Source organism: Oncorhynchus clarkii, chromosome 4 (genome assembly GCF_045791955.1).
Source record: "Oncorhynchus clarkii lewisi isolate Uvic-CL-2024 chromosome 4, UVic_Ocla_1.0, whole genome shotgun sequence".
Lineage (NCBI taxonomy): Eukaryota > Metazoa > Chordata > Actinopteri > Salmoniformes > Salmonidae > Oncorhynchus > Oncorhynchus clarkii.
This window is the reverse complement of record NC_092150.1, coordinates 73,630,560-73,654,470: the sequence shown is the minus strand read 5'-3', so window position 1 is coordinate 73,654,470 and position 23,911 is coordinate 73,630,560. Positions and strand designations below refer to the sequence as shown.

The following is a 23,911-nucleotide window of genomic DNA, read 5'->3' as shown; positions in this document are numbered from 1 at the left end:
AGCACTAGACACCATATGGCAAGCCTCATGCAATAATGAATAGTGAAATGACATCACACACATCATACACAAATCAGTCATTTATCTAATTTGGACAGCATTAAAAGATTGATGCAGATTGAAGTCAGTCTGACGTCATTGAAGTTAATGTGGTGTTTCAATGTGCTTGTTACTGACAATTTCACCCACAATGTTGCCTGATATTTGGCCCAGCTATCCCCTATCTCAGGCTAGCTTCCAATCATTTGTTTAATAGATATTTAGGACTTGCTATCAGGGCATAATAAATAAATATTGACCCCAAAGTCAGATGTCTGCTTTTCAAAATAAATCAATGTTTAAACACAGACATTGAGTAATGCTGATTCTTTGTGATAGTGGTACATTTGTAGTTTTCTCTTTGAGCTCATTGTAATGTCCGGAGAAACAAGTATGACAATGCATCTGTTCACCCATTACTGCATGGCCGAGCACGACTCCCAACACCATCAGCTTTTAGGGAGGAGGTCAGAGACCTGGCAGTGTGGTACCAGGATAACAACCTCTCCCTCAACGTGATCAAGACAAAGGAGATGATTGTGGACTACAGGAAAAGGAGTGCTGAGAACGCCCCCATTCTCATCGACGTGGCTGTAGTGGAGCAGGTTGAGAGCTTCAAGTTCCTTGGTGTCCACATCACCAGCAAACTATCATGGTCCAAACATACCAAGACAGTTGTGAAGAGGGCACGACAACGCCTATTCCCTCTCAGGAGACTGAAAAGATTTGGCATGGGTCCTCAGATCCCCAAAAGGTTCTACAGCTGCATCGAGCTGCATCCAACGAGAGCATCCTGACTGGTTGCATCACTGCCTGGTATGGCAACTGCTCGGCCTTCGACCACAAGACACTACAGAGGGTAGTGTTAAAGTGTTAAACAAATCAAAATATATTTTATATGAGAATGCCATGAGTGTGCAAAGCTATCATCAAGGCAAAGGGTGGCTACTGCACCTGTCTCCGATCACTATACAACGTGACATGTCCACACTTTTGACTGGTACTGTATATATAAAGTCCTAATGCATGCAAGAGGATGGTTAAGACAGGTACAGATGTAAAATCTTAATTTGAGCCAGTTTGCTACAGCAGGAAAATAATCCCGCGTCAACAGAAAATGTGAATTATTATGTGGATTGTAATTGATGGACATTTTTGACAAACTTCCCAGTACATTTTAAACCACAAGAAGTTTAAAATGTCCTGGATTGCAGGAAATTTTCCTGCAACAGGTTGATCAAATTAAGATCCTACATCTGTATGGCTGTAGTAGAGAATTTATGAGGCAGAATAATGCAGATTGGATTATCATAGCGACTGAGTAAAGGCACAGTGAAAGAAGAGTTTATTAATTAAAACAAAACAAAATTAAAATGCAGAATGTACACTGAATGTTATGCAGCTAATGAGGAGTGTTAACGACTGAGATGGAGAAAAAAGAGACACGAAGAAAGAAAGAGGAGACATGAAATGAAGCAAGCAGGCCAAGGTAACTTCAATCAAAGAAGTGGTTTATTCCACAACTCAAATTTCTACTGTAGCAGATTGCACATCTTTTAGAACAGTTATGACACACACACATAGAACAGAACAGAGAGAAAACATAGACAGAGAAGTCAATGATTCAAGCAAAGGTCTGAGTTAAGATTGAAGATAGCTCAACTTCAGGCGGAAAGCAAAACAAGTATTTTTAAGGAGTTATAACTTTACACTAAACGTTCTCACAAATATAGATCTGAAATACACTTCCATAATTAGAAAATATGCTTTTTTATATATATCCACTATCATTAAAAAAAAAACATTTTAATCCAAGATTTTTGGGGGTTGTTTAGGCACATACGATCATTGTGTAACATGGTCATTTTTTTAAGTGACTTGAAATGGCAGGTAGAACAGAGATTGAGCCAGCACTAGGCTAATGGAAGCAGAGCGGTCCACTCCCGCACCACCTACAGAGCCATACTACAGTCAATTATTGGGCAGTGACTTAATACTTTACAAGATCTCCGCTTTTACAATAACACCTTTCAAAAGAAACACTCTCTCATCGTGTCATAATCGGACTGGTCTCCCAGCAACCACTCAACCTCCTGGGGCGGAGGATGAGGAGTAGGGGTTCTCTGTCCATTGTGAGATGGGAGGAACATCGGCACTGGGATTGAGTTGACCAGAGTAGTTGGGTGCATTTGAGATGTGGGGTGTTGTTCCCTTTGTACATAGGGCCTCATTGTAGGGTAGACTAGTGATCTAGGCCTGGGGGTCAGAGTCTTGTCCCCTAGGATAGGGCTTCTGCAGTGAAGACAGAGACAGCCTGGAGATGGAGAGAGCAGTGGAAAGAGAGAGTGGAGTGACAATGAGAAAAATAAACAGAAAAAACGAGATGGGGGATGCATCACTCCCCTCACTACGACACTACGCAGCTAGGTGGGGTGGAGGTGAGTGGGGGTGTGAAGAGACAGCCTGGAGATGGAGAGAGCAGTGGAAAGAGAGAGTGGAGTGACAATGAGAAAAATAAACTACGCAGGTAGGTGGGGCGGAGGTGAGTAGGGGTGTGAAGTGGGTGGAGCTAGGAGACAGACATGGCGGATAAAGAGGTTTGATTGGCTGGCCTTGGTCCAATGGAGAGTGATGACGGATGGTTCATGTTAGAATGCAGAAGCATAGCATGGCAGAGTAGGTGGAAGAGGAATCATAGGAGTCACAGTCACTGTAGTGCTAGACTAGGCCCAGGCTAGGCTAACACCAGGCTAATCCCATTATCGGGAAGCTATGCTAGGCTAGTCATTACCATTCTCCAGGTTCTCATTGCTCTCATAGCAGCCAGAGTCACGTGGTGAGTCGCCCACCAGGAGGTGGCCCTCTGATAGCAGCTTCTCCTGAGAGCCTGACAGGCCGCTCCGCTCAGGGTCGCTGCTGCCTACAGACACACACAACACACAGAAACCATATAGTCAGATATACAGAAACTTACACAACAATGTAGTGTAGGAATCATAGAGACAATGCAGTCAAACAGACAGAGTGAAAGGTTTGTATGAGTGTGTGCGTGCGTGCGCACGTGAGTTCATGTGTGTGTGTGTGTGTGTGTGTACTCACTGTCATACTCCTGCAGTAGCTCCACAGCGGTGAGCAGCACAGCTCTGTGTTGAGGGTCTTTGATGTTGAGCTCATCTAGATCCTCCCCCTCCAGCAGCTTGAAGGTGTCCAGGTCCTCATAACCGTTAAACAGGAAGGTAGGCATGTGCTCCTGGAGGAGAGGCGATTAAAAAGAAGAGGAGAGGGGAGAGGAGAGGCTCTGGTTATCTCATGTTCTTTACAACTGATTACAGATAGATTTTTTCTACCCCTTGCGTGACTGTAACTGTTATAAGCTAAACAGATAAAATGGCCTAGCACCAGTTTTCAAAGACATGGGCAAAATGTTAATCTTGCAAAAACATACACAATGAGGTAAAATAAATTGACCAATGTGGCTACAGAAAAGGAGGGAAGAGTTGGGAAGGGTGGGAAAGAGAGGGATGAGGTAGAGGAGATTCTCTACCACACCTTTCACCACAGGCGACAAGGAGGATACACACACAATTTAACAAGAGCACAAAGCTAGTCATTACACCCTGTGGTGTTATCTCTTGGTGGGAGGACACCAGAAATCACGGTCTAAAATATCACACTACACCCTCTGTGTGTTTCGGAACAGGCACAGCTAAAGTTAACATCTCAGCCCTTTCAACAAGGAGATTGTGGAAACTGTTTCAGTCTAAAGTTTTGTCCAACCCACACATCTAAAGGGTAGAATACACACAGACTGCATGTCACCACTGTAACCACGGAGACTTCCGTCCTTAGCTAAAACTGACTTTCAGCTCTATTTCTGCTAAGATAAAGAAGGATGAGACAAAACCAAAGACCACTACTCTACACAACCTTCTCATTTGAAGGTCTTTCATGTAACATCCTAGCATATTTGAAGGTAAAAGCATATTTGAAGGTAAAAGCAAATTTAAAGGTAACAGCACATTTGCTACAAGACACCCCTACAATCAAGTTGAAATGGAAGATTTCAAAAGAGAAAACATAGATCAAAATATAAAAAAGATGGCTACTCCGAAGCGCACTCCACTTTGTCGTTGTGTTTTTAGCAACGCCCTGACCACAATGAGCTCTGTTTTATGTAGAATTAGTCAGCAAGGTTATTACGGCGTCTTACTCTTCTTACTTTTGTTAGTCAGCTTTTTCTTGTCACTTTAAGGTGTACATACTGTATCCTTGATTCAATCACCAGTAAACCTGCATCAGTAAATGTATCTGAACTCGCTAACCAAATCTGGACAAACCTTTTCCCTAGTTCTCCTTTTAAATAAACAAAAGAGAAATCTAAATAAATACTTGCCAAAAACACTCATTTATCCAGAGCGTGACATGAAACAGAAACAGAACAAGGTGGAACAGTCTCAGTATAATGTCTTCACATGGTCACCAGTTGTTAATGGTGGGTTTAGGAGGTCGTGTGTTTAGTCTGCTCTCCCACTCCCCGAACTCACAACTACGTATGTGACGACGGAGATGACATGTGTACCTTGATGCACATGTACTGTATATAGTAGGATAGTAGTAGACTTATGGGAGGTCTTCAACCCTGTAATATAGTCTCTGCTCTGCCCAGGCAATGATAATGTACCGTTATGTTACTTATGTCCTTGAGTAGGGGAGAGCCAGGGACATAGCCTAGTCTGTAATCTGTCATGTTAGAGCTTCATCAGGCTGGGCTCATCCAGAAACAGCCCACCTACGGTGCTTCTCCCTGGGGAGGCTGAGTTGCCTAGGCTGGGTGGTTGACAGAAGCGGCAGGGTGTATTTTTTTAGATGGCTAGGATGTGATTCTGACTGTAGAAGGGAAGTTGCAGGACTGCTATTCACCTTGTACAGAACACCTTAGCATTGGTGTGTGAGGTTTGTATAGAGTTGTGTGTATGTGTGTTCGTGTGCATGTTTGTGAGTGTGTTAAATAAATGCATGTGTGTTTGTGCGCCCGCGTGCGGGTGTGTAAAGGAGTGTGTGTCCAGTGTGTACCTTGAGGTTGATGCGTTCCAGCAGCTCTTCTACAGAGGTGGGTTTGGGAGGTCTGCCCTTCCTCCTTCTCCTCACGGGTCTCTTGGGCTTCTCCTCCTCCTCACTCAGCACGTCCACATAGATGAACTTAAAGGTGCCCACCTTGTTATTGAGCAGGCCCATCCACGTCCCCATGGGTGGCTTACTGATGATGTCGATCACATCCCCTTTCTGGAAGACACAAAACACATTCACATGAGAAAACGCTAAAACTATCAGCCATCAAGTGTGTGTGTGTGTGTGTGTGTGTGTGTGTGTGTGTGTGTGTGTGTGTGTGTGTGTGTGTGTGAATACGGTGTGTTGAGGGTGTATAGAATTCAGGGTTGTGCTTATGAGTCAATAAGTGTCTGTGTGTTGCCCTTCATTTGAGAGAGTTAGTACCGTAGGGACTGTGTGTTTATACGTGTGGAGGTCAGTAAGTGTATGTTACCTTTAGTTTGAGGGAATCGGAATCGTAGGGGCTAGGGGTAAAGTCAGTGTGTACTCGCGCTCTGCCACAGAAGGGCCCTCTGTAGGGAGGCTCCTCGTCATCTCCATCCTCAGACTTAACACTCTCTCTGTTACTGGCTGACGAGTCTGTGGTGCTGACCGTCTGACCACCTGGAACACACAATGCAAGGACCACATACGGTCAAACCACAGATATACATTTCATATCATCCAAATAGATATATTCTGACTGATATAAACTGAGCAAGTGAAAATCTATTTATTTTAAATGAGAGAGTTAGATGTACTCATCTATTCACACAAAGCCAGAGTATGTGTGAATACACATTAGTAACAGCCTATCACTTGTAGCCAGTGTGTATATAACGTGCTGCTGTCTACCCATAGATGTCTCTCTGGATGTCTGATCTGTAATGATGAGTGTAGGAAGCAGAGAGAAAAGCCTTCCTATTTAATAATTAGCTTGTGCCTCAGCCTCTCCGGCCCTAGGGGCCCAGGCCAACACCAGTCAACAAGGGACACTCTCTCTCATTAACTAACTAACAAACATCAACCCAGCCCTCACAGACCTTAGTCTAACTCTAACCTCAAGACACGAGAGACAGACAGAATAATTATACATGTGTTCAGACAACTTCTATCTTTTTTTAACCTTATTTAACTAGGCAAGTTGTCAGAACACATGCCAGGGTAAGATCATGGTCAGTCACAACGTGAGAAGAAGCTTTCACCAGATAGGCCCAGATGATGTCACATGTCATCTCTGAACCCTCCAATGGGAGTAGGTGTGGTTGTGACACGGAGCTATAACTTGGGAGTTCAGATCATAACAATGATGATGAGATGTACACTAGCTGACACAGCAGGTTTGATAAGGGGTTAAGTCTGTATAAGAATGTTGCCAGAGAGATGTAATGACAGTGCCCCCTTGTGTCGCGCTTAATGTGTACTGTACCACACACACACACGCACACACACACACACACACACACACACACACACACACACACACACACACACACACACACACACACACACACACACACACACACACACACACACACACACACACACACAGAGTTCTTACTCATGGAGCTTTGTCCACTGAGGGAGCTCCGGAGGCTCTCCACTGATCCTCCAGCCTTTAGCTTGGGTTTCTCCAGAGAGTCTGTATCTGGCTGAGGGGACTGGGGGGAGCTGGGAGTCCCGTCTGGGCTCGACTGGAGGGTGGGAGGGGAGTGGGGCAGAAAGGTAGAAGTGGAGAGCAGAGGGGTGTGAGAGAGAGAGAGAGATGAAGAAAGAGATGGAGAGAGAAACAGATGTCAACGTGATACAGTATCAGTCACATATTCCAAGATGGTGTAGCAGTGGGGATGTCTGTTTTGATTGTCTTGTCCCGTCCCTTGTATATTTTGTTTTTCTTCGTATATATGTGTATTATTTTTCCATCTACGGACTGAACATACTCTCCTGCAACCAGCCTCACCCAGTGTGGTAAGGATCTGCTATTTTTTACACTTTTGAACCGGAATCCCCTTCAGAAGCTAGCGGTCATCACCTCAGCCCAGGCAGCTCCTGCCAGCCTGCACAGCGCGATATCTACCCAGAGCATATCGGGCTGCTCTTCTCTACCACATCTCCGGAATCCTATCGCAAGCTCTGAACCTTTACTGCGGATCATCGCAGCTAGCTAGCAGCTATCCGAGTGGCTACTCCTATCTAACGTCTTGAAGCAAGCACCAGTTAGCCTGGAGTTAGCCTTGAACTAGGCCATTCTCACGGCTACCCAAAGAAATTCCATCAAGCAATCCCTGGGCTTCAATTACCTCTTTTGCCAATTGGCCTGGACCCTTTGCTGCCGACACGGAGCCCCGCCGATCCATCACGACTGGTCTACCAATGTAACCGTCCGAGGGGATTTCATAAGACTGTCTCGTTGCGAGGTTCCCCTGAGGCCCATCTGCTAGCCTGCTGCTATCTCCGGCCTGCTAGCTGTCTGAATCGCCGTGCCTCCAGCTCACCTAGCTACTCACTGGACCCTATGATCACTTGGCTACACATGCCTCTCCCTAATGACAAAATATGCCTTGTCTATTGCGGTTTTGGTTAGTAATTTCTTATCTTATTTCACTGTAGAGCCTCCAGCCCTGCGCAATATGCCTTAGCTAGTCCTTATGTTACACCCAACACACAGGCGGTGACTGCACCTGGCTTAAATGGTGCCTCTAGAGACAAAACCGCTCTCAACGTCACTCATTGCCTAGGCTTATTTCCACTGTACTCACATCCTACCATACTATTGTACATTATGCCTTGAATCTATTCTTCCGCGCCCAGAAACCTGCTCCTTTTACTCTGTTCTGAACGCACTAGACGCCCAGTTCTTTTAGCCTTTAGCCGTACTCTTATCCTACTCGTCCTTTGTTCCTCTGGTGATGCAGAGGTTAACCCGTGCAGCCCCCAGCATCACTCCCATTCCCCAGGCGCTCTCATTTGTTGACTTCTGTAACCGGAAAAGCATTGGTTTCATGCATGTTAACATTAGAAGCCTCCTCCCTAAGTTTGTTGAGATGAGTAATGTAGGGTACGTAAACATTATATTAAGTAGCATTGTTTAAAGTGGCTAGTGATATTTTTACATCAATTTCCATTATTAAAGTGGCTGGAGTTGAGTCAGTGTGTTGGCAGCAGCCATTCAATGTTAGTGGTGGCTGTTTAACAGTCTGATGGCCTTGAGATAGAAGCTGTTTTTCAGTCTCTCGGTCCCTGCTTTGATGCACCTGTACTGACCTCGCCTTCTGGATGATAGCGGGGTGAACAGGCAGTGGCTCGGGTGGTTGTTGTCCTTGATTATTTTTATGGCCTTCCTGTGACATCGGGTGGTGTAGGTGTCCTGGAGGACAGGTAGTTTGTGATGTGTACGCCGAGGAACTTAAAACTTACTACCCTCTCCACTACTGTCCCGTCGATTATCATAGATTTATCAGTGGTGACAGTTCCCTATCTCTGCAGTAGATTGCAACTTCGCCCCCTTTGGCAGTTCTATCTTGTCAGAAAATGTTATAGTTAGGGAGGGACATTTCTGGATTTTTGGTGGCCTTCCTAAGCCAGGATTCAGACATGGCTAGGACATCCGGGTTTGCGGAGTGTGCTGAAGCAGTGTATATGTATATACTGTACTCTATATCATCTACTGCATCTTTATGTATCACTAGCCACTTTAAACTATGCCACTTTGTTTACATACCCTACATTACTCATCTCATATGTATATACTGTACTCGATACCATCTACTGCATCTTGCCTATGCCGTTCTGTACCATCACTCATTCATATATCTTTATGTACTGTACATATTCTTTATCCCTTTACACTTGCGTGTATAAGGTAGTAGTTTTGGAATTGTTAGGTTAGATTACTCATTGGTTATTACTGCATTGTCGGAACTAGAAGCACAAGCATTTCGCTACACTCGCATTAACATCTGCTAACCATGTGTATGTGACGAATAAAATTTTATTTGATTTGATAATCGATAATTTAAAGAAGCATTTTTCCACGGCTGGCCATGCTTTCCACCTGGCTACCCCTACCATGGCCAACATCTCAGCACCCCCTGCGGCAACTTGCCCACCCCTCCCCTCGCTTCTCCTTCACCCAAATCCAGACAGCTAATGTTCTGCAAAATCTGGATCCCTACAAATCAGCTGGGCTAGACAATCTGGACCCTCTCTTTCTAAATTTATCCGCCGAAATTGTTGCAACCCCTATTACTAGCCTATTCAACCTCTATTTCGTTTCGTCTGAGATCCCCAAAGATTGGAAAGCTGCCGCTGTCATCCCCCTCTTCAAAGGGGGAGACACTCTAGACCCAAACTGTTATAGACCTATATCCATCCTGCCCTGCCTTTCTAAAATATTTGAAAGCCAAGTTGATAAACAGATCACCGACCATGTCGATTCCCACCGTACCTTATCCACTATGCAATCTGGTTTCCGAGCTGGACATGGGTACACCTCCGCCACGCTCAAGGTCCTAAGCGATATCATAACTACCATCGATAAAAGACAGTACTGTGCAGCCGTCTTCATCGACCTGGCCAAGGCTTTCGATTCTGTCAATCACAGCATTCTTATCGACAGACTCAGTAGCCTTGGCTTCTCAAATGACTGCCTTGCCTGGTTCACCAACTACTTCACAGATAGAGTTTAGTGTTTCAAATCGGAGGGCCTGTTGTCCGGACCTCTGGCAGTCTCTATGGGGGTACCACAGGGTTCAATTCTCGGGCCGACTCTTTTCTCTGTATATATCAATGATGTCACTCTTGCTGCTGGTGATTCTCTGATCCACCTCTACACAGACAACACCATTCTGTATACATCTGACCCTTCTTTGGACACTGTGCTAACAAACCTCCAAAAGAGCTTCAATGCCATACAACACTCCTTCCATGGCCTCCAACTGCTCTTAAATGCAAGTAAAACTAAGTGCATGCTCTTCAAACGATTGCTGCCCGCAACCTCCCGCCCGACTAGCATCACTACTCTGGACGGTTGTGACCTAGAATATGTGGACAACTACAAATACCTAGGTGTCTGGTTAGACTATAAACTCTACTTCCAGACTCACATTAAGCATCTCCAATCCAACATTAAATCTAGAATCGACTTCCTATTTCGCAACAAAGCCTCCTTCACTCATGCCGCCAAACATACCCTCGTAAAACTGACTGTCCTACCGATCCTTGACTTCGGCGATGTCATTTACAAAATAGCCCCCAACACTCTACTCAGCAAACTGGATGTAGTCTATCACAGTGCCATCCGTTTTATCACCAAAGTCCCATATACTACTCACCACTGCGACCTGTATGCTCTCGTTGGCTGGCCCTCGCTTCATATTCGTCGCCAAACCCACTGGCTCCAGGTCATCTATAAGTCTTTGCTAGGTAAAGCCCCGCTTTATCTCAGCTCACTGGTCACCATAGCAACACCCACCCGTAGCATGCGTTCCAGCAGGTATATTGCACTGGTCATCCCCAAAGCCAACACTTCCTTTGTCCGCCTTTCCTTCCAGTTCTCTGCTGCCAATGATTGGAACAAATTGCAAAAATCACTGAAGCTGGAGACTTATATCTCCCTATCTAACTTTAAGCATCAGCTGTCTGAGCAGCTTACCGATCACTGTACCTGTACACAGCCAATCTGTAAACAGCACACCCAACTACCGCCTTCCCATATTATTACTTACCCACTTGCTCTTTTGCAACCCAGTATCTCTACTTGCACATCATCATCTGCACATCTATCACTCCAGTGTTAATGCTAAATTGTCATTATTTTAGCCTCTAGGGCCTATTTATTGCCTACCTCCCTACTCGTCTACATTTGCACACACTGTACATAGATTATTCTATTTTTCTTTTCTTTTGTGTTATTGACTGTACGTTTGTTTATGTGTAACTGTGTGTTGTTGTTTTTGTCGCACTGCTTTGCTTTATCTTGGCCAGGTCACAGTTATAAATAAGAACTTGTTCTCAACTGGCCTACCTGGTTAAATAAAGGTGAAAAAAAATAAAAAATAAAAAAAACAGAACAGTAGCTTTACTGAAGGAGAATTCACCACAGCCACTAGATGGCAGCGTGGCATGTAAAATAGCCTCACTAAAGTTAGAGCTCATCAAGTCTCCTCCTCCTTCCAAGCAACACATTCATGACTAATTCAACCTTTTTCTGGGTCAAAGGACTGAAGTTCCAAAAAATCTCTTCTGTTTATCGCCGAGGGAACAAGTTTTCAGCGCGCAGTCAACAGATTGTGCCACTCCCAAGGCTTACTTAGCGTACCCTCTGACAGCCTAGCCTATATTCACAACCATGTGAATATGGTATGAATGCCACACACACACACACACACACACACACACACACACACCCACACCCACACCCACACCCACACACACACACACACACACACACACACACACACACACACACACACACACACACACACACACACACACACAGTCCCAGAGCCAAAGCCCCCATGTCTTAGAGCTCTGGCCTGGCCTGTGGGATGCTTGCCTCACTGGATGAGCTCAGACCCTCCTAAACACACCCTACCCTCCACCTAGAGTCCAATCCTGGGCCTGAGAAAGCTGAGACCTGAGAGTGTGGACAGCGCCAAAAAATTCCCAGCTGCGTGTGTGTGACGTCTGACTGTGTGTATGTGTGTGTCACACATCTGTTTGTGTGTGAGAGAGCTGGGTGTCTACTTTGTAACCAACAGAAACATGTCCACACACACACACACAAGCACACACACGCACACATGTAGAGCCCATAATGAGAGCAGAACAACAATGGGGAGAATTCAGTCAACTAGGATCAAGCCATTTTATTCTATGAAACTTGAATGTGAATTATAGGTTTGAATGCCTGTGTGTGTGTGTGTGTGTGTGTGTGTGTGTGTGTGTGTGTGTGTGTGTGTGTGTACCTGTTCAGACAGTGAGCTGCTGTACTTCTTGGACATGCGTTTTCTCATGGTCTCTTTGACGGACTTGACCTTCTTCCCCAGAGAGATACGAGACGTGTTGGGAGACTTGACTACCTCCCGATATACAGCCTCTGGATCCTTACTCTGAGAGAAGGAAGGAGGGAGAGTGGAAAGAGAAAACGGAGACAGAAAGAGAGAGAGAATGTGTTTGAGTCCACTTCTCTCAGCATTGCGCCCCCTCAACCCTGAGTCATCAGTAATGTGGTAGTACTTACATTGTGCTCTGAGCCTGCACTGACCACATGGAGTGACCTGTTGGACAGGTCAAACCCTCCAAAACTACATGTCCTCTGTTAAAGGGAGAGGAAGGAGAGCCAGAGAGAGAGTCAGAGAGAGAGAGAGAGAGTCAGAGAGTCAGAGAGAGAGTCAGAGAGAGAGAGAGAGAGAGAGAGAGAGAGAGAGAGAGAGAGAGAGAGAGAGAGAGAGTCAAAGAGAAGAGGAGAGTCAGAGAGAAAGAGAGAGTCAGAGAGAGAGAGTCAGAGAGAAAGAGTCAGAGAGAGAGAGAAAGAGAGAGTCAGAGAGAGAGAGAAAGAGAGAGAGGTAGGAAAGATTTTGAACGAGACAGAATTAAAATAAATTAGAATCTATTCAAATGACATCAACTCTCATCCATGCCCAGTATGAGTCAAATCACAATGATTCATGCTTGGCGGAGTCATAATGGCAACAGGATGATTCAGGGCTGTATGTTATATATGGGTTTGTGAGAGTTACCGCCTGGCTGTACGTGTATGTCATGTTATGGCCTCATATGGGACGGGCAACAGAAGTGACGTGATGTGAAACTGAAATGCATTTCTGTTTATTACATAATGTACATTAGTTATTGTGTGATCAAATTTAAACGAGATGTTTGATCATCCATGGAGAATTGAATGGGAGTCACTGTTATTCTGCAAGTTTATGTTACTTTAATGGGAAGCAAGCACAGAGTGAAATTAAATGAAATAATTTGGTTAGATGTGGTCACACTGAAATATAACAAACTATGGCCCAACCCAACCATTCCCTTGGGTTTAATTACGAAGGTAGGTTCTCTGGAAACACAAACATTGAGATATGAATACCTTTACACTGGGTTAGGTTATAGAAAGGGGAGGATTGGCGGGAGGTTAGGAGCGGTAACTTCTCACAGAAAATATAATGTATCAGACTGAGGGATATGCAGGGGGTTATCTAGATTCTCTCTCCATTTGATAAAGATAGAACCAGCCATGAGGGTATGAGGAAGTTATTGCGGAGGAGAATGATAGGTTGTTTTATAATTGAACTAGCTTTGACCTCCAGGCCTCTCTTTGGGTTAGAATTGTACTAAGAAGCAAAAACACTGATGCATACACACCTCATATATAGTATCTCAGGTAGTGAAGTGTTACTAATTAAATCTGCTGTTCCCGTTACAGGGCATTCCTCATTTACGCTAGCAGTTTCCGACAACAGTCCCAGGTTTCGTTTCATCCTTGAGATGACTTGTTTTATGGTATGTGTGAGACCCCCGTCTCTATCGTGTCCATATCCGCAGTTCCAAAGTGTGGCAAAGAGAAGCAATTGAGAAGGCGTCCAAAAAGAAGTCTACAGATGGAGTGATGCTGGTGGATATATTCAATGGAATGGTCATGCACTCAGAAAACCATCTTCCACATGACAGTAAAAAAAAAAAAAGAGAACGAAAATTCCACTACATCTGTAACCATGCCGACGAAGGCACGATCAAAAAGATAAAACCCAAAAAAAGAGAACTGAAGGAATGAATAAAAATGTCTATGGATGAAGAACCACATCCAATGATTGACAAGTGAAAGCCAGTATTCAGGCTTCTTCAAGGCTGCAGAATATCTCTGTTTAACTTCACTGTGTCGATCTAAATTCTCTTTCAGTAGGATTCCTACTATCAACACTAAAACTTCCATGCTAGATTTGTATTGACCTGTGATCAAACTTTCACACACTGACCAAACCTTATCATTACATCTGTCTTAATGATATGTGGAGGCTTGTTTGGCCTGGCCAGTCCAGACCATCTAGCTGGGCTTATGGCCACTGTCACAGTCCCAGATCTTTTTCCTTTTCTTTCACACTGAGCTGGAAAAGAGATCACTCTGTTCCCCTTCTACTGAACCCAGACACACAGAGGAGAGAGAAGCTAAGAGGAGGGAGGGATAGAAAAGGATGGAGAAAGCTAGAAAGAAGAAAGGAGAGAGAATGTGTCTGTCAAGTGTGTCTGTCAGCCCCTGAGCAGTGACCCAACACAACTGTGTCTCTGTCTCTTCCACAACCGTGTCTCTGTCTCTTCAGTCTGTTCTGACTCAGCAGACTCCCGACAGGGTTTGGGCTGGGTGACATTTTCAAATGCCAGTTATACATCCTCTGCTGTTACACTGGTATCCACTGTTAACCTCCTAAGTGGAACACCCCATTACTATTTCATATCACATTGAAATGAACTAAGACGCCAAAAGCTTTCATATTTAAAGATTGTGTAATGTTCTGTTTCTTTATGGAGGTCTCTGTTAAACTACCCTTCTTGCTGGATTAAAGCAGAGAAGAAGGAAACATCATCCACCCTGTGTCTGTATCTAAGCCTCAGGGTTACTCTGCAGCCTTGGAGGTGCCTTGGTCCGCCTGGCCAGGTGGAGGCGCTGCCTAGCCCGCCCCCGCCCTGCTGTACAGTAGAACTCACAGACTTCTGCTGGATGCGTAAGAGCACGCGCTTGGTGCAGCGGTCCACGCTGGCCGCCCACTTCCTGTCCGCCTCCCTGTCCTCCTCCAACAGGCAGCGGCGTTCGGCACGGCTGAGGGTGACGGGCCGGACCAGCTGGGCCCAGTTGAGGTGGCCGTAGAGGCTGCGCTCCACCACGTACGTAATATTCAGTTCGCTCACCGCCGTCCGGCCACGGAGCCTGCGAGGGGGGAATGCCCAGCCCCCACACCCCCCTCCACCCAGCGTACCACCCTTAGCCTTGGCCAGGTCACAGCGGGCGGGGGGCGAGGGGGAGGAACAGGAGGAGGGCACCCCTGGTGTTTTGACACAGTTCCGGGAGCGCTGGTAGAGCAGGTGTTTGGTGGAGTAGGCGTAATTGGGGTCAGGCTTCCTGAGCCAGCTGGTGTGGTGACGGGCGTGTTTGGGGCTACCTTGGGAGACATCATCGAGGGCAACAAGGAGGCAGGGCTGGGGGTGTGGTTTGGGGCGTGGCCGGGTGAGGCCGTAGAAACCGTAGAGTGTGTCATTACTTACCCCATGGGAGAGAGAGGTCAGGGCTTTCCGCATCTCGCCCTCCGTCATGGAGTGCGACACCTTCTCTTCGGCCTCGGCACTACAGCCGTCCAGCTCTGAGAAGGAGGATCCACTACCTCCCACCCCGACGGCTCCCAAACCCTCAGGCCCAGCAGCGAGTCTCCTGGGAGGCCGGATGAGGCCGTGGGTGCTGCTGGACTTAGAGAAGGCCTTGACCAGCTTGTGTCCGGACCAGGTAGTGTCCAGGCTGCTGGAGGAAGGGGAGGTGGTCAGGCTGTCTGTGTCCCCATCCAGAGAGAGCTGGTCCTGGGTCAGGGAGGACATGGAGGCATCCTGGGGCAGGCTGGACTTCTTCAGGACCCCTGTGTACAAGGCTGTGTTGTCCTCACAGGTAGGAGATGCCTCCAAGCTCAGAGAATCTTCAGGGAGGAGAGGAACATCACATAATTTATCCATTACAGAGTAACCTCAAAAAGAGCAAAAACACTTCTATCCCATTCACATTTCCACTGAATGTTTACAAAGTGCTGCGGAAAAATTGAATTTCTGTTACAGAATTTCTGTTACGAGATTTCTGAATATACAGTATGGAGTCCATACTAACTCAAACGGTGTATTCAGAAATCCCTATGGACATGCGCCGTACCTTCGGAGCCGTGTTTCTTGCCCTCTTCCACCTTGATGAGTTTCTTTCTGACGCGGCGGGTAGAGTTGACCAGCTTGTGGAGCCGTTTGAACTTCATTGAGTCCTCTGTCTGCTCATCATCAGACTGCTCCCGAGACTGAGAGGGAGAGAGGGGACGTCACAGGAAGTCCAAGACACACTGTCGTACAGGGACCCCCAGAACCCTAGCCATAGCCCAGTGACCAATATCCACACACAAGAGGGGTACTAGCCTACAAATCTATTAAGTCTTCAATTGCTCTTTTCCAACCTTTATGAAACAACATTGTGGTGTGGGTGTCATTCACTGAAGTCTTGAGGAAACTCACATCCCCATTCATTCATACACGTAAAGCACAGCGTTTTGGACGTAGGGTCACAAGGTAGGGGTTGGTGACAGTTATGATGCACATTTTAGGATGGACATAGTTAGTGATTTGAGAGTATGGAGGGAGAGTTGGGGGGTTGGGGGAACATATATAGTACTGTAGGTCACATTGTAGGGCACATTGTAGGACACATTGTAGGACATTTGCATTGCATGACATTTAATATTAAAAACATATTCAGGTCACATGAAAAAACGAGCCAAAACAACAAAAACCCTGAACCAGAGAGGACGATGAGGAGTTGCCACAGATATTCACCACAGATATTCAGGGAGCTTGGTATGTGTGGTGTGTGTGTCTAGATCAAGCTCTAGACTGAGTGCTGCCTGTTGGAATGAGCCTGGAGCTGTTTATTACCCAATAGACACTAAATGGAGGCTCCGTGGCATTGTGCTGAGGTACACAGAGCTCCATTATGAGTGTGTGTGTGTGTGTGTGTGTGGACTGTGGAGAGAGGAGGGAAGTTCAATTGGGCATTACGACGGCATTAAAAATCTCTACAGTGGAGCAGAAACAGAGGGAACATTGATGTCACCAAATGCTTCATTAATATGATGATGATGTCACCAAATGCTTCATTAATATGATGATGATGTCACCAAATGCTTCATTAATATGATGATGATGTCACCAAATGCTTCATTAATATGATGATGATGTCACCAAATGCTTAATTAATATGATGATGATGTCACCAAATGCTTCATTAATATGATGATGATGTCACCAAATGCTTCATTAATATGATGATGATGTCACCAAATGCTTCATTACTATGAAGATGATGTCACCAAATGCTTCATTACTATGATGATGATGTCACCAAATGCTTCATTAAAATGATGATGATGTCACCAAATGCTTCATTAATATGATGATGATGTCACCAAATGCTTCATTACTATGAAGATGATGTCACCAAATGCTTCATTAAAATGATGATGATGTCACCAAATGCTTCATTACTATGAAGATGTTACCAAATGCTTCATTACTATGAAGATGATGTCACCAAATGCTTCATTACTATGATGATGATGTCACCAAATGCTTAATTAATATGATGATGATGGCGCCGGAAGCTTCATTAATATGATGATGACGTCACCAAATGCTTCATTAATATGATGATGATGGCGCCGGAAGCTTCATTAATATGATGATGATGTCACCAAATGCTTCATTACTATGATGATGATGTCACCAAATGCTTAATTAATATGATGATGATGGCACCGGAAGCTTCATTAATATGATGATGATGTCACCAAATGCTTCATTAAAATGATGATGATGGCGCCGGAAGCTTCATTAATATGATGATGATGTCACCAAATGCTTCATTAATATGATGATGATGGCGCCGGAAGCTTCATTAATATGATGATGATGTCACCAAATGCTTCATTAAAATGATGATGATGGCGCCGGAAGCTTCATTAATATGATGATGATGATGTCACCAAATGCTTCATTAATATGATGATGATGTCACCAAATGCTTCATTAATATGATGATGATGGCGCCGGAGGCTTCATTAATATGATGATGATGGCGCCGGAAGCTTCATTAATATGATGATGATGGCGCCGGAGGCTTCATTAGTATGATGATGATGGCGCCGGAAGCTTCATTAATATGATGATGATGTCACCAAATGCTTCATTAATATGATGATGATGGCGCCGGAGGCTTCATTAATATGATGATGATGGCGCCGGAAGCTTCATTAATATGATGATGATGTCACCAAATGCTTCATTAATATGATGATGATGGCACCGGAAGCTTCATTAATATGATGATGATGGCGCCGGAAGCTTCATTAATATGATGATGATGGCGCCGGAGGCTTCATTAATATGATGATGATGGCACCGGAGGCTTCATTAATATGGTGATGATGATGGCGCCGGAAGCTTCATTAATATGATGATGATGGCGCCGGAGGCTTCATTAATATGATGATGATGGCACCGGAGGCTTCATTAATATGATGATGATGGCGCCGGAAGCTTCATTAATATGATGATGATGGCGCCGGAGGCTTCATTAATATGATGATGATGGCACCGGAGGCTTCATTAATATGATGATGATGGCGCCGGAAGCTTCATTAATATGATGATGATGGCGCCGGAAGCTTCATTAATATGATGATGATGGCGCCGGAAGCTTCATTAATATGATGATGATGGCGCCGGAGGCTTCATTAATATGGTGATGATGATGGCGCCGGAAGCTTCATTAATATGATGATGATGGCGCCGGAAGCTTCATTAATATGATGATGATGGCGCCGGAAGCTTCATTAATATGATGATGATGGCGCCGGAAGCTTCATTAATATGATGATGATGGCGCCGGAAGCTTTGGGGGTGCCTTGTAAGGATCCCCCTCTACCATCAGTTCTATTAGCCAACGTGCAATCATTGGATAACAAAATGGATGAGCACCGATCAAGGCTATCCTACCAACATGACATTAAAAACTGTAATATCTTATGTTTCACTGAGTCGTGGCTGAACAACAACATGGATAACATACAGCTGGCTGGGTTCTGTGCATCGGAAAGATAGAACAGCTGCCTCCGGTAAGACAAGGGGTGGCGGTCTGTGTCTATTTGTAAATAACAGCAGTAAATAACAGCTGGTGCATGCTCAGTCCCCTCCTGTACTCCCTGTTCACTCGTGACTGCATGGCCAGGCACGACTCCAACACCATTATCAAGTTTGCTGATGACACAACAGTGGCCTGATCACCAACAGCGATGATACAGCCTATAGGGAGGAGGTCAGACACCTGGCTGTGTGGTGCCAGGACAACAACCTCTCCCTCAACGTGATCAAGACAAAGGAGATGATTGTGGACTACAGGAAAAGGAGGAGCGAGTACGCCCCCGTTCTCATCGAAGGGGCTGTAGTGGAGCAGGTTGAGAGCTTCAGGTTCCTTGGTGTCCACATCACCAACAAACTATCATGGTCCAAACACACCAAGACAGTTGTGAAGAGGGCATGACAAAGCCTCAGGAGACTGAAAAGATTTGGCATGGGTCCTCAGATCCTCAAAAGATTCTACAGCTGCACCATCAAGAGCATCACCACCTGGTATGGCAACTGCTCGGCCTCCGACCACAAGGCACTACAGAGGATAGTGCGTATGGCCCAGTACATCACTGGGGCCAAGCTTCCTGCCATTCAGGACTTCTATACCAGGCGGTGTCAGAGGAAGGCCCTAAAAATGGTCAAATACTCCAGCCACCCAAGTCATAGACTGTTCTCTCTGCTACTGCACGGCAAGCGGTACCGGAGCGCCAAGTCTAGGTCCAAAAGGCTTCTCTACCCCCAAGCCATAAGACCCCTGAACAGTCAAATGGCTCCCTGGACTATTTGCATTGTCCCCACCCCACCCCCCATTTTTACGCTGCTGCTACTCTCTGTTTATTCACCATGCACAGTCACTTTACCTCTACCTACATGTACATATTACCTCAATTACCTCGACTAACCTGTGACTCTGTTCCGGTACACCCTGTATATAGCCTCGCTGCTATTTTATTGTTGCTCCTTATTCATTTATTTTTTAATTCAGTTTACTTTAGTAAATACTTTAAAACTTTTTTTCCTTAAAACTGCATTGTTGATTAAGGGCTTGTAAGTAAACATTTCACTGTAAGGTCTACACCTGTTGTATTCGGCGCATGTCATAAATACAATTTGATTTGATTTAACTCACACAAAAACACGTACGCACATGCACACGCACACGCACACACACACACACACACACACACACACACACACAGAACACCATCAGAAACTATTCTGACCATCCATCGTAATAATGTGAGTAGGTGTTGTATAGGCACCATGTGATGTGATGAGATGAGTTTGTCACAGAGCTAGTTTGGCCGAGCTGCAGTCATTCTGGGGAAAATTCCTAATTTGTTGTTTTCTCACTGGGTTGGGTCTGGTCACAGACAGCTGGTCCACTGTTAGAGCCAGGGCACACAAGTGCACACACACACACAAGTACACACAAGCGCACACACGCGCACAAAAAAAATCTCCCAGCGTGTGAGAGAGCTTGAGTTAGTGCTCAGGCGAGTCTGACTGGGCTGTGTATATTAGGCCTGGAGAGACGCTCCTCTTAGTTTCTCTTAGCTTCCCCAACCTCCTCAAGATGGCAGCTGCTGGCTTAGACCAAGCCTGAGTCCAGGGATACGCACGCACGCACGCACGCACGCACGCGCACACACACACACACACACACACACACACACACACACACACACACAGGCTTTAATGATGGCTTTAACAACTGGCTCTAGAAGACACCTTCCATAGGGCTATGAGGGCGCACCGGTACCTAGTTGACACCAGGACCTCGACATTCCCCTGGACTTCAGTCACTTCAGACTTCTCAGTCAGAATGATGGCTTTCTGCACCATGGGAGCTCTGTGACCTGCGCATTACCCATAAATCACTCTGGCGTCCCATCAGAGCCCTCTTCCCACCACTAGTCTCAGGGGTGCGTGCTCCACACTTCATTCCTCTGTCGACAGCAGAACCAGACGACGAGGCCGGGGTCGAACCCTCTCATTTTGTTTTTGACAACCTCTCAGCTTGTAAACCCCAGGACGCCTCCCCCTCACCCCAGGACCCCTTAAAACCACTGTCCTCCCTCTACCCTAACCATACACATCTGGCTGGAATACTCTTCTGATAGTTTCCACCGCTCCAGAGGACATTACAGAGTTGTGTCTTCAGAGACTGTGCTGTAATAACAGGTCTCTGTGTGTTTGTGTGTTTGTGTGTGTGCCCGCTGCAGTTTGGAACCTCCTCCAACAAGGATCATTACTGAGGTACACATAGGACATTACTGGAGTGTGTATGTTATTATTCTGGGTTATTCACTATTGCGGTGGGTGTTGGTGTTGAAGTGTGCGTATTGTTGCAGAGTCAGAGTGAGCCATTCTTAGGCAAGACAGTCCCGGAGGACAGCAGGGGGCGAAAGCGAGACAGCATAGATTTGATCATACAGAAGAGAAAGCAGTGCTTCAATGAGTGGTCAAGGAAGACAGTTGAATGAAATGCATAATGTTGTGTTGTTTGTATTAGTCAATACCTGCAGCGGTGCGCCGCTGATAAATACATATAGGGGAAACGCTGCTCTGGTACAGTAGGGTCGTTAAGAAGAACGCAAGAAAGACACCTCTGCCACAACATAGCCCGGGTGGGGGGAGGTGAGGAGGGGCTGACAATGACATAGTCCCTTAGACGCAGCCCTGAGGGACACCAACGTCTGGAACACGACACAATCAACCAGTGGTGTGGTCAGCGACCCCTCATTGGAACAACGTCAACTCACACACACACACGCCATGCACACACACACCGTCATTATCAGCTTTGAGTCTTGCTGCAGAAATCATGGTGTGGTCGAGCATACATGGTGCACATACAAACTAAACCAGATCTAAAACGTCCAGTAAAAACTGGTGCAAACCCGAAAGCAGTTCCCTACCTCACAAAAATACAGAAAAAACATTGACATTTAATTGAGCTAAGCAGTTGAGTGTGACTTGTTACTCACCGCTTTAGGCATTTAGGACAGCAGACTTGTGCTTTTACCATTCCCAGGTCAGTGTAAAAAGCATGCATCAAGCTGGCCCTGTCCCATCTAGTCCCAGGTTAGTCACACGGCATATCCAGAGAGAGACACGCACAGTCACACAACATACACACTCAGCATTGACACACACTCACTCTGACACACTCCCTGCAGCTCGTTGGCATAAGCAGCTCTGCAGAATGAAAGCGATGGGAGAGTGAGAGCGAGCAGGCTGCTGGTGCTATTGAGCAGCAGCAGAGAGAAAAGGCATGTTGTGCCTGGAGGAGAGAGGAGAACAATCCCAGCGTTTGAGCCCCTGACCCTGCTTTGGCCCCCACATCTCTAATGGCCAGCCCTGGAATGTGGGCGCTCTCTCTCTCTCTGCAGAGAGACAGAGAGTGAGAGAACGATTGGAGAGGGAGCAGGGCAAGAGGACGGATATTTGGACAGAGCAACCACAGAGCTACACAGACGCACACACAAAGAAACACACAGACACACATAGCCATTTGAAAGATGGGGGATGACCTAATTCCATTTGAAGGTGGCGGACATTACCCCCGGCACACACCCCCAGGCCCAAAAGAGGGAAGATATTTCCTAAACGGATCCATTTTAAACTGATGTTTTATCAAGCAGAGCCCCCCCCCCCTCCTCCTCATGCTGTGTTTCAGGGGCCTGAGGGGAGTGAGAGCTCTTTGTCCTCCCTCACTTCCTCTCTTCCTCCCTCCCTCCGGCGGCACGTACAAACAGCCCTGAAGACAGGCCGAGTGTTCCTCCGAACAATACACCTCCAGTCATCCCCCTATCCTCTCTCCCTCTGTCTATCGGACATCCCATCCATCAATCCAGTTGGACAGGAAGCAGGCCTCTGGCAGCCGAGGGCATAGAGAGGGTTAACAGGGAGATTAGCCTGCTAGGGCCCTGTCTGTCTGCAGCTCCACATCAAAGGGCAGTCGGAGACGGACTGTACAGCAGGCCAGACTCAGACCCGGGGCTGTATCTCTGCATAATGCCTTACAACAGGCCTTTCTCCTTGAAGGAATCCATTTATTACTAGAAAGGAATAGGTTCAAGGAAAATGTTGCTTGCATGTGAAAATGGTTTGAAAGACTGACAGAATTTTGTCCAGAATGTCCACAGATCCACATCATAAAGCCAGACTGTATACTGCAGGCAGCTTGGTGTAGAGGTCTTCACGGATCTACCCGAACCTGATTCCTCTTGGATTCCGCTCGGTGGCATGGGCCTTGGATCTGTGTGACAATATGTGAAATACTGATCGGATCCGATATTTTTTTCATCTTAAATGACTGTCAGGGTGTCCCCTTTCATCAATATGTCAATATCCTTGTGACAAAATGACATATTCGCTTCATGAAAACCAGCCACTGCACACTGCAGACACGTGACGCGGGGTGAAAGAGGCTATAGGCCGAGCTGTTGTGGGAGAGGAAGAGGACGCAGCGGAAACAAATGATAGCCTAGGCCAGGGTCATTGATTTGTTTAGGCTTGGTCTATTTAGAAGGGTATTTTACTATTTTATTAACAATTAACTTATGTTGAATGACTCGAGTTAAGTGTGATACAGTATTTGTCAGCATAAAGATGAGTGACTCTCTAGTTTTGTGGCTTTTGTTCAAAATAAACAAGTTATACTGCAGAGTGACCGACACATTCTTTCTGATCGTCTAATAAATAGCCCTTTTAGACCAAGTTAATCTGCTCGTGTGTGTGTGTGTGTGTGTGTGTGTGTGTGTGTGTGTGTGTGTGTGTGTGTGGTAGACTGATAAACATGTCTGCAGAAAATTTTGTAGCCTAATATTGAAATGCTGCTGATTTATTGATTGTG

General features: G+C 45.9%; 2 protein-coding genes across 8 annotated transcripts in view; both read right to left on the bottom strand.

Moving 5' to 3' along the window:
* Positions 1-23,911, bottom strand: part of LOC139407262 (SAM and SH3 domain-containing protein 1-like) — a 310,926-nt gene that overhangs the window by 9,916 nt on the left and 277,099 nt on the right. For all 7 annotated transcript variants that reach the window (XM_071150886.1, XM_071150887.1, XM_071150892.1 and 4 more), the window contains 9 exons: positions 16,037-16,172; positions 15,391-15,809; positions 12,371-12,445; positions 12,096-12,239; positions 6,689-6,821; positions 5,582-5,751; positions 5,113-5,322; positions 3,139-3,289; positions 2,831-2,959 (listed from right to left, as the gene is read on the bottom strand). In XM_071150886.1, coding sequence (XP_071006987.1) covers positions 2,831-2,959; positions 3,139-3,289; positions 5,113-5,322; positions 5,582-5,751; positions 6,689-6,821; positions 12,096-12,239; positions 12,371-12,445; positions 15,391-15,809; positions 16,037-16,172 — 1,567 coding nt within the window. The remainder of the gene's footprint in view (positions 1-2,830; positions 2,960-3,138; positions 3,290-5,112; positions 5,323-5,581; positions 5,752-6,688; positions 6,822-12,095; positions 12,240-12,370; positions 12,446-15,390; positions 15,810-16,036; positions 16,173-23,911) is intronic.
* LOC139407457 (uncharacterized) lies at positions 14,513-15,378 on the bottom strand (the record flags this gene model as incomplete). Its single annotated transcript, XM_071151252.1, has 1 exon — positions 14,513-15,378. A coding segment is annotated over one exon (708 nt), but the record flags the coding sequence as incomplete, so codon positions are not given.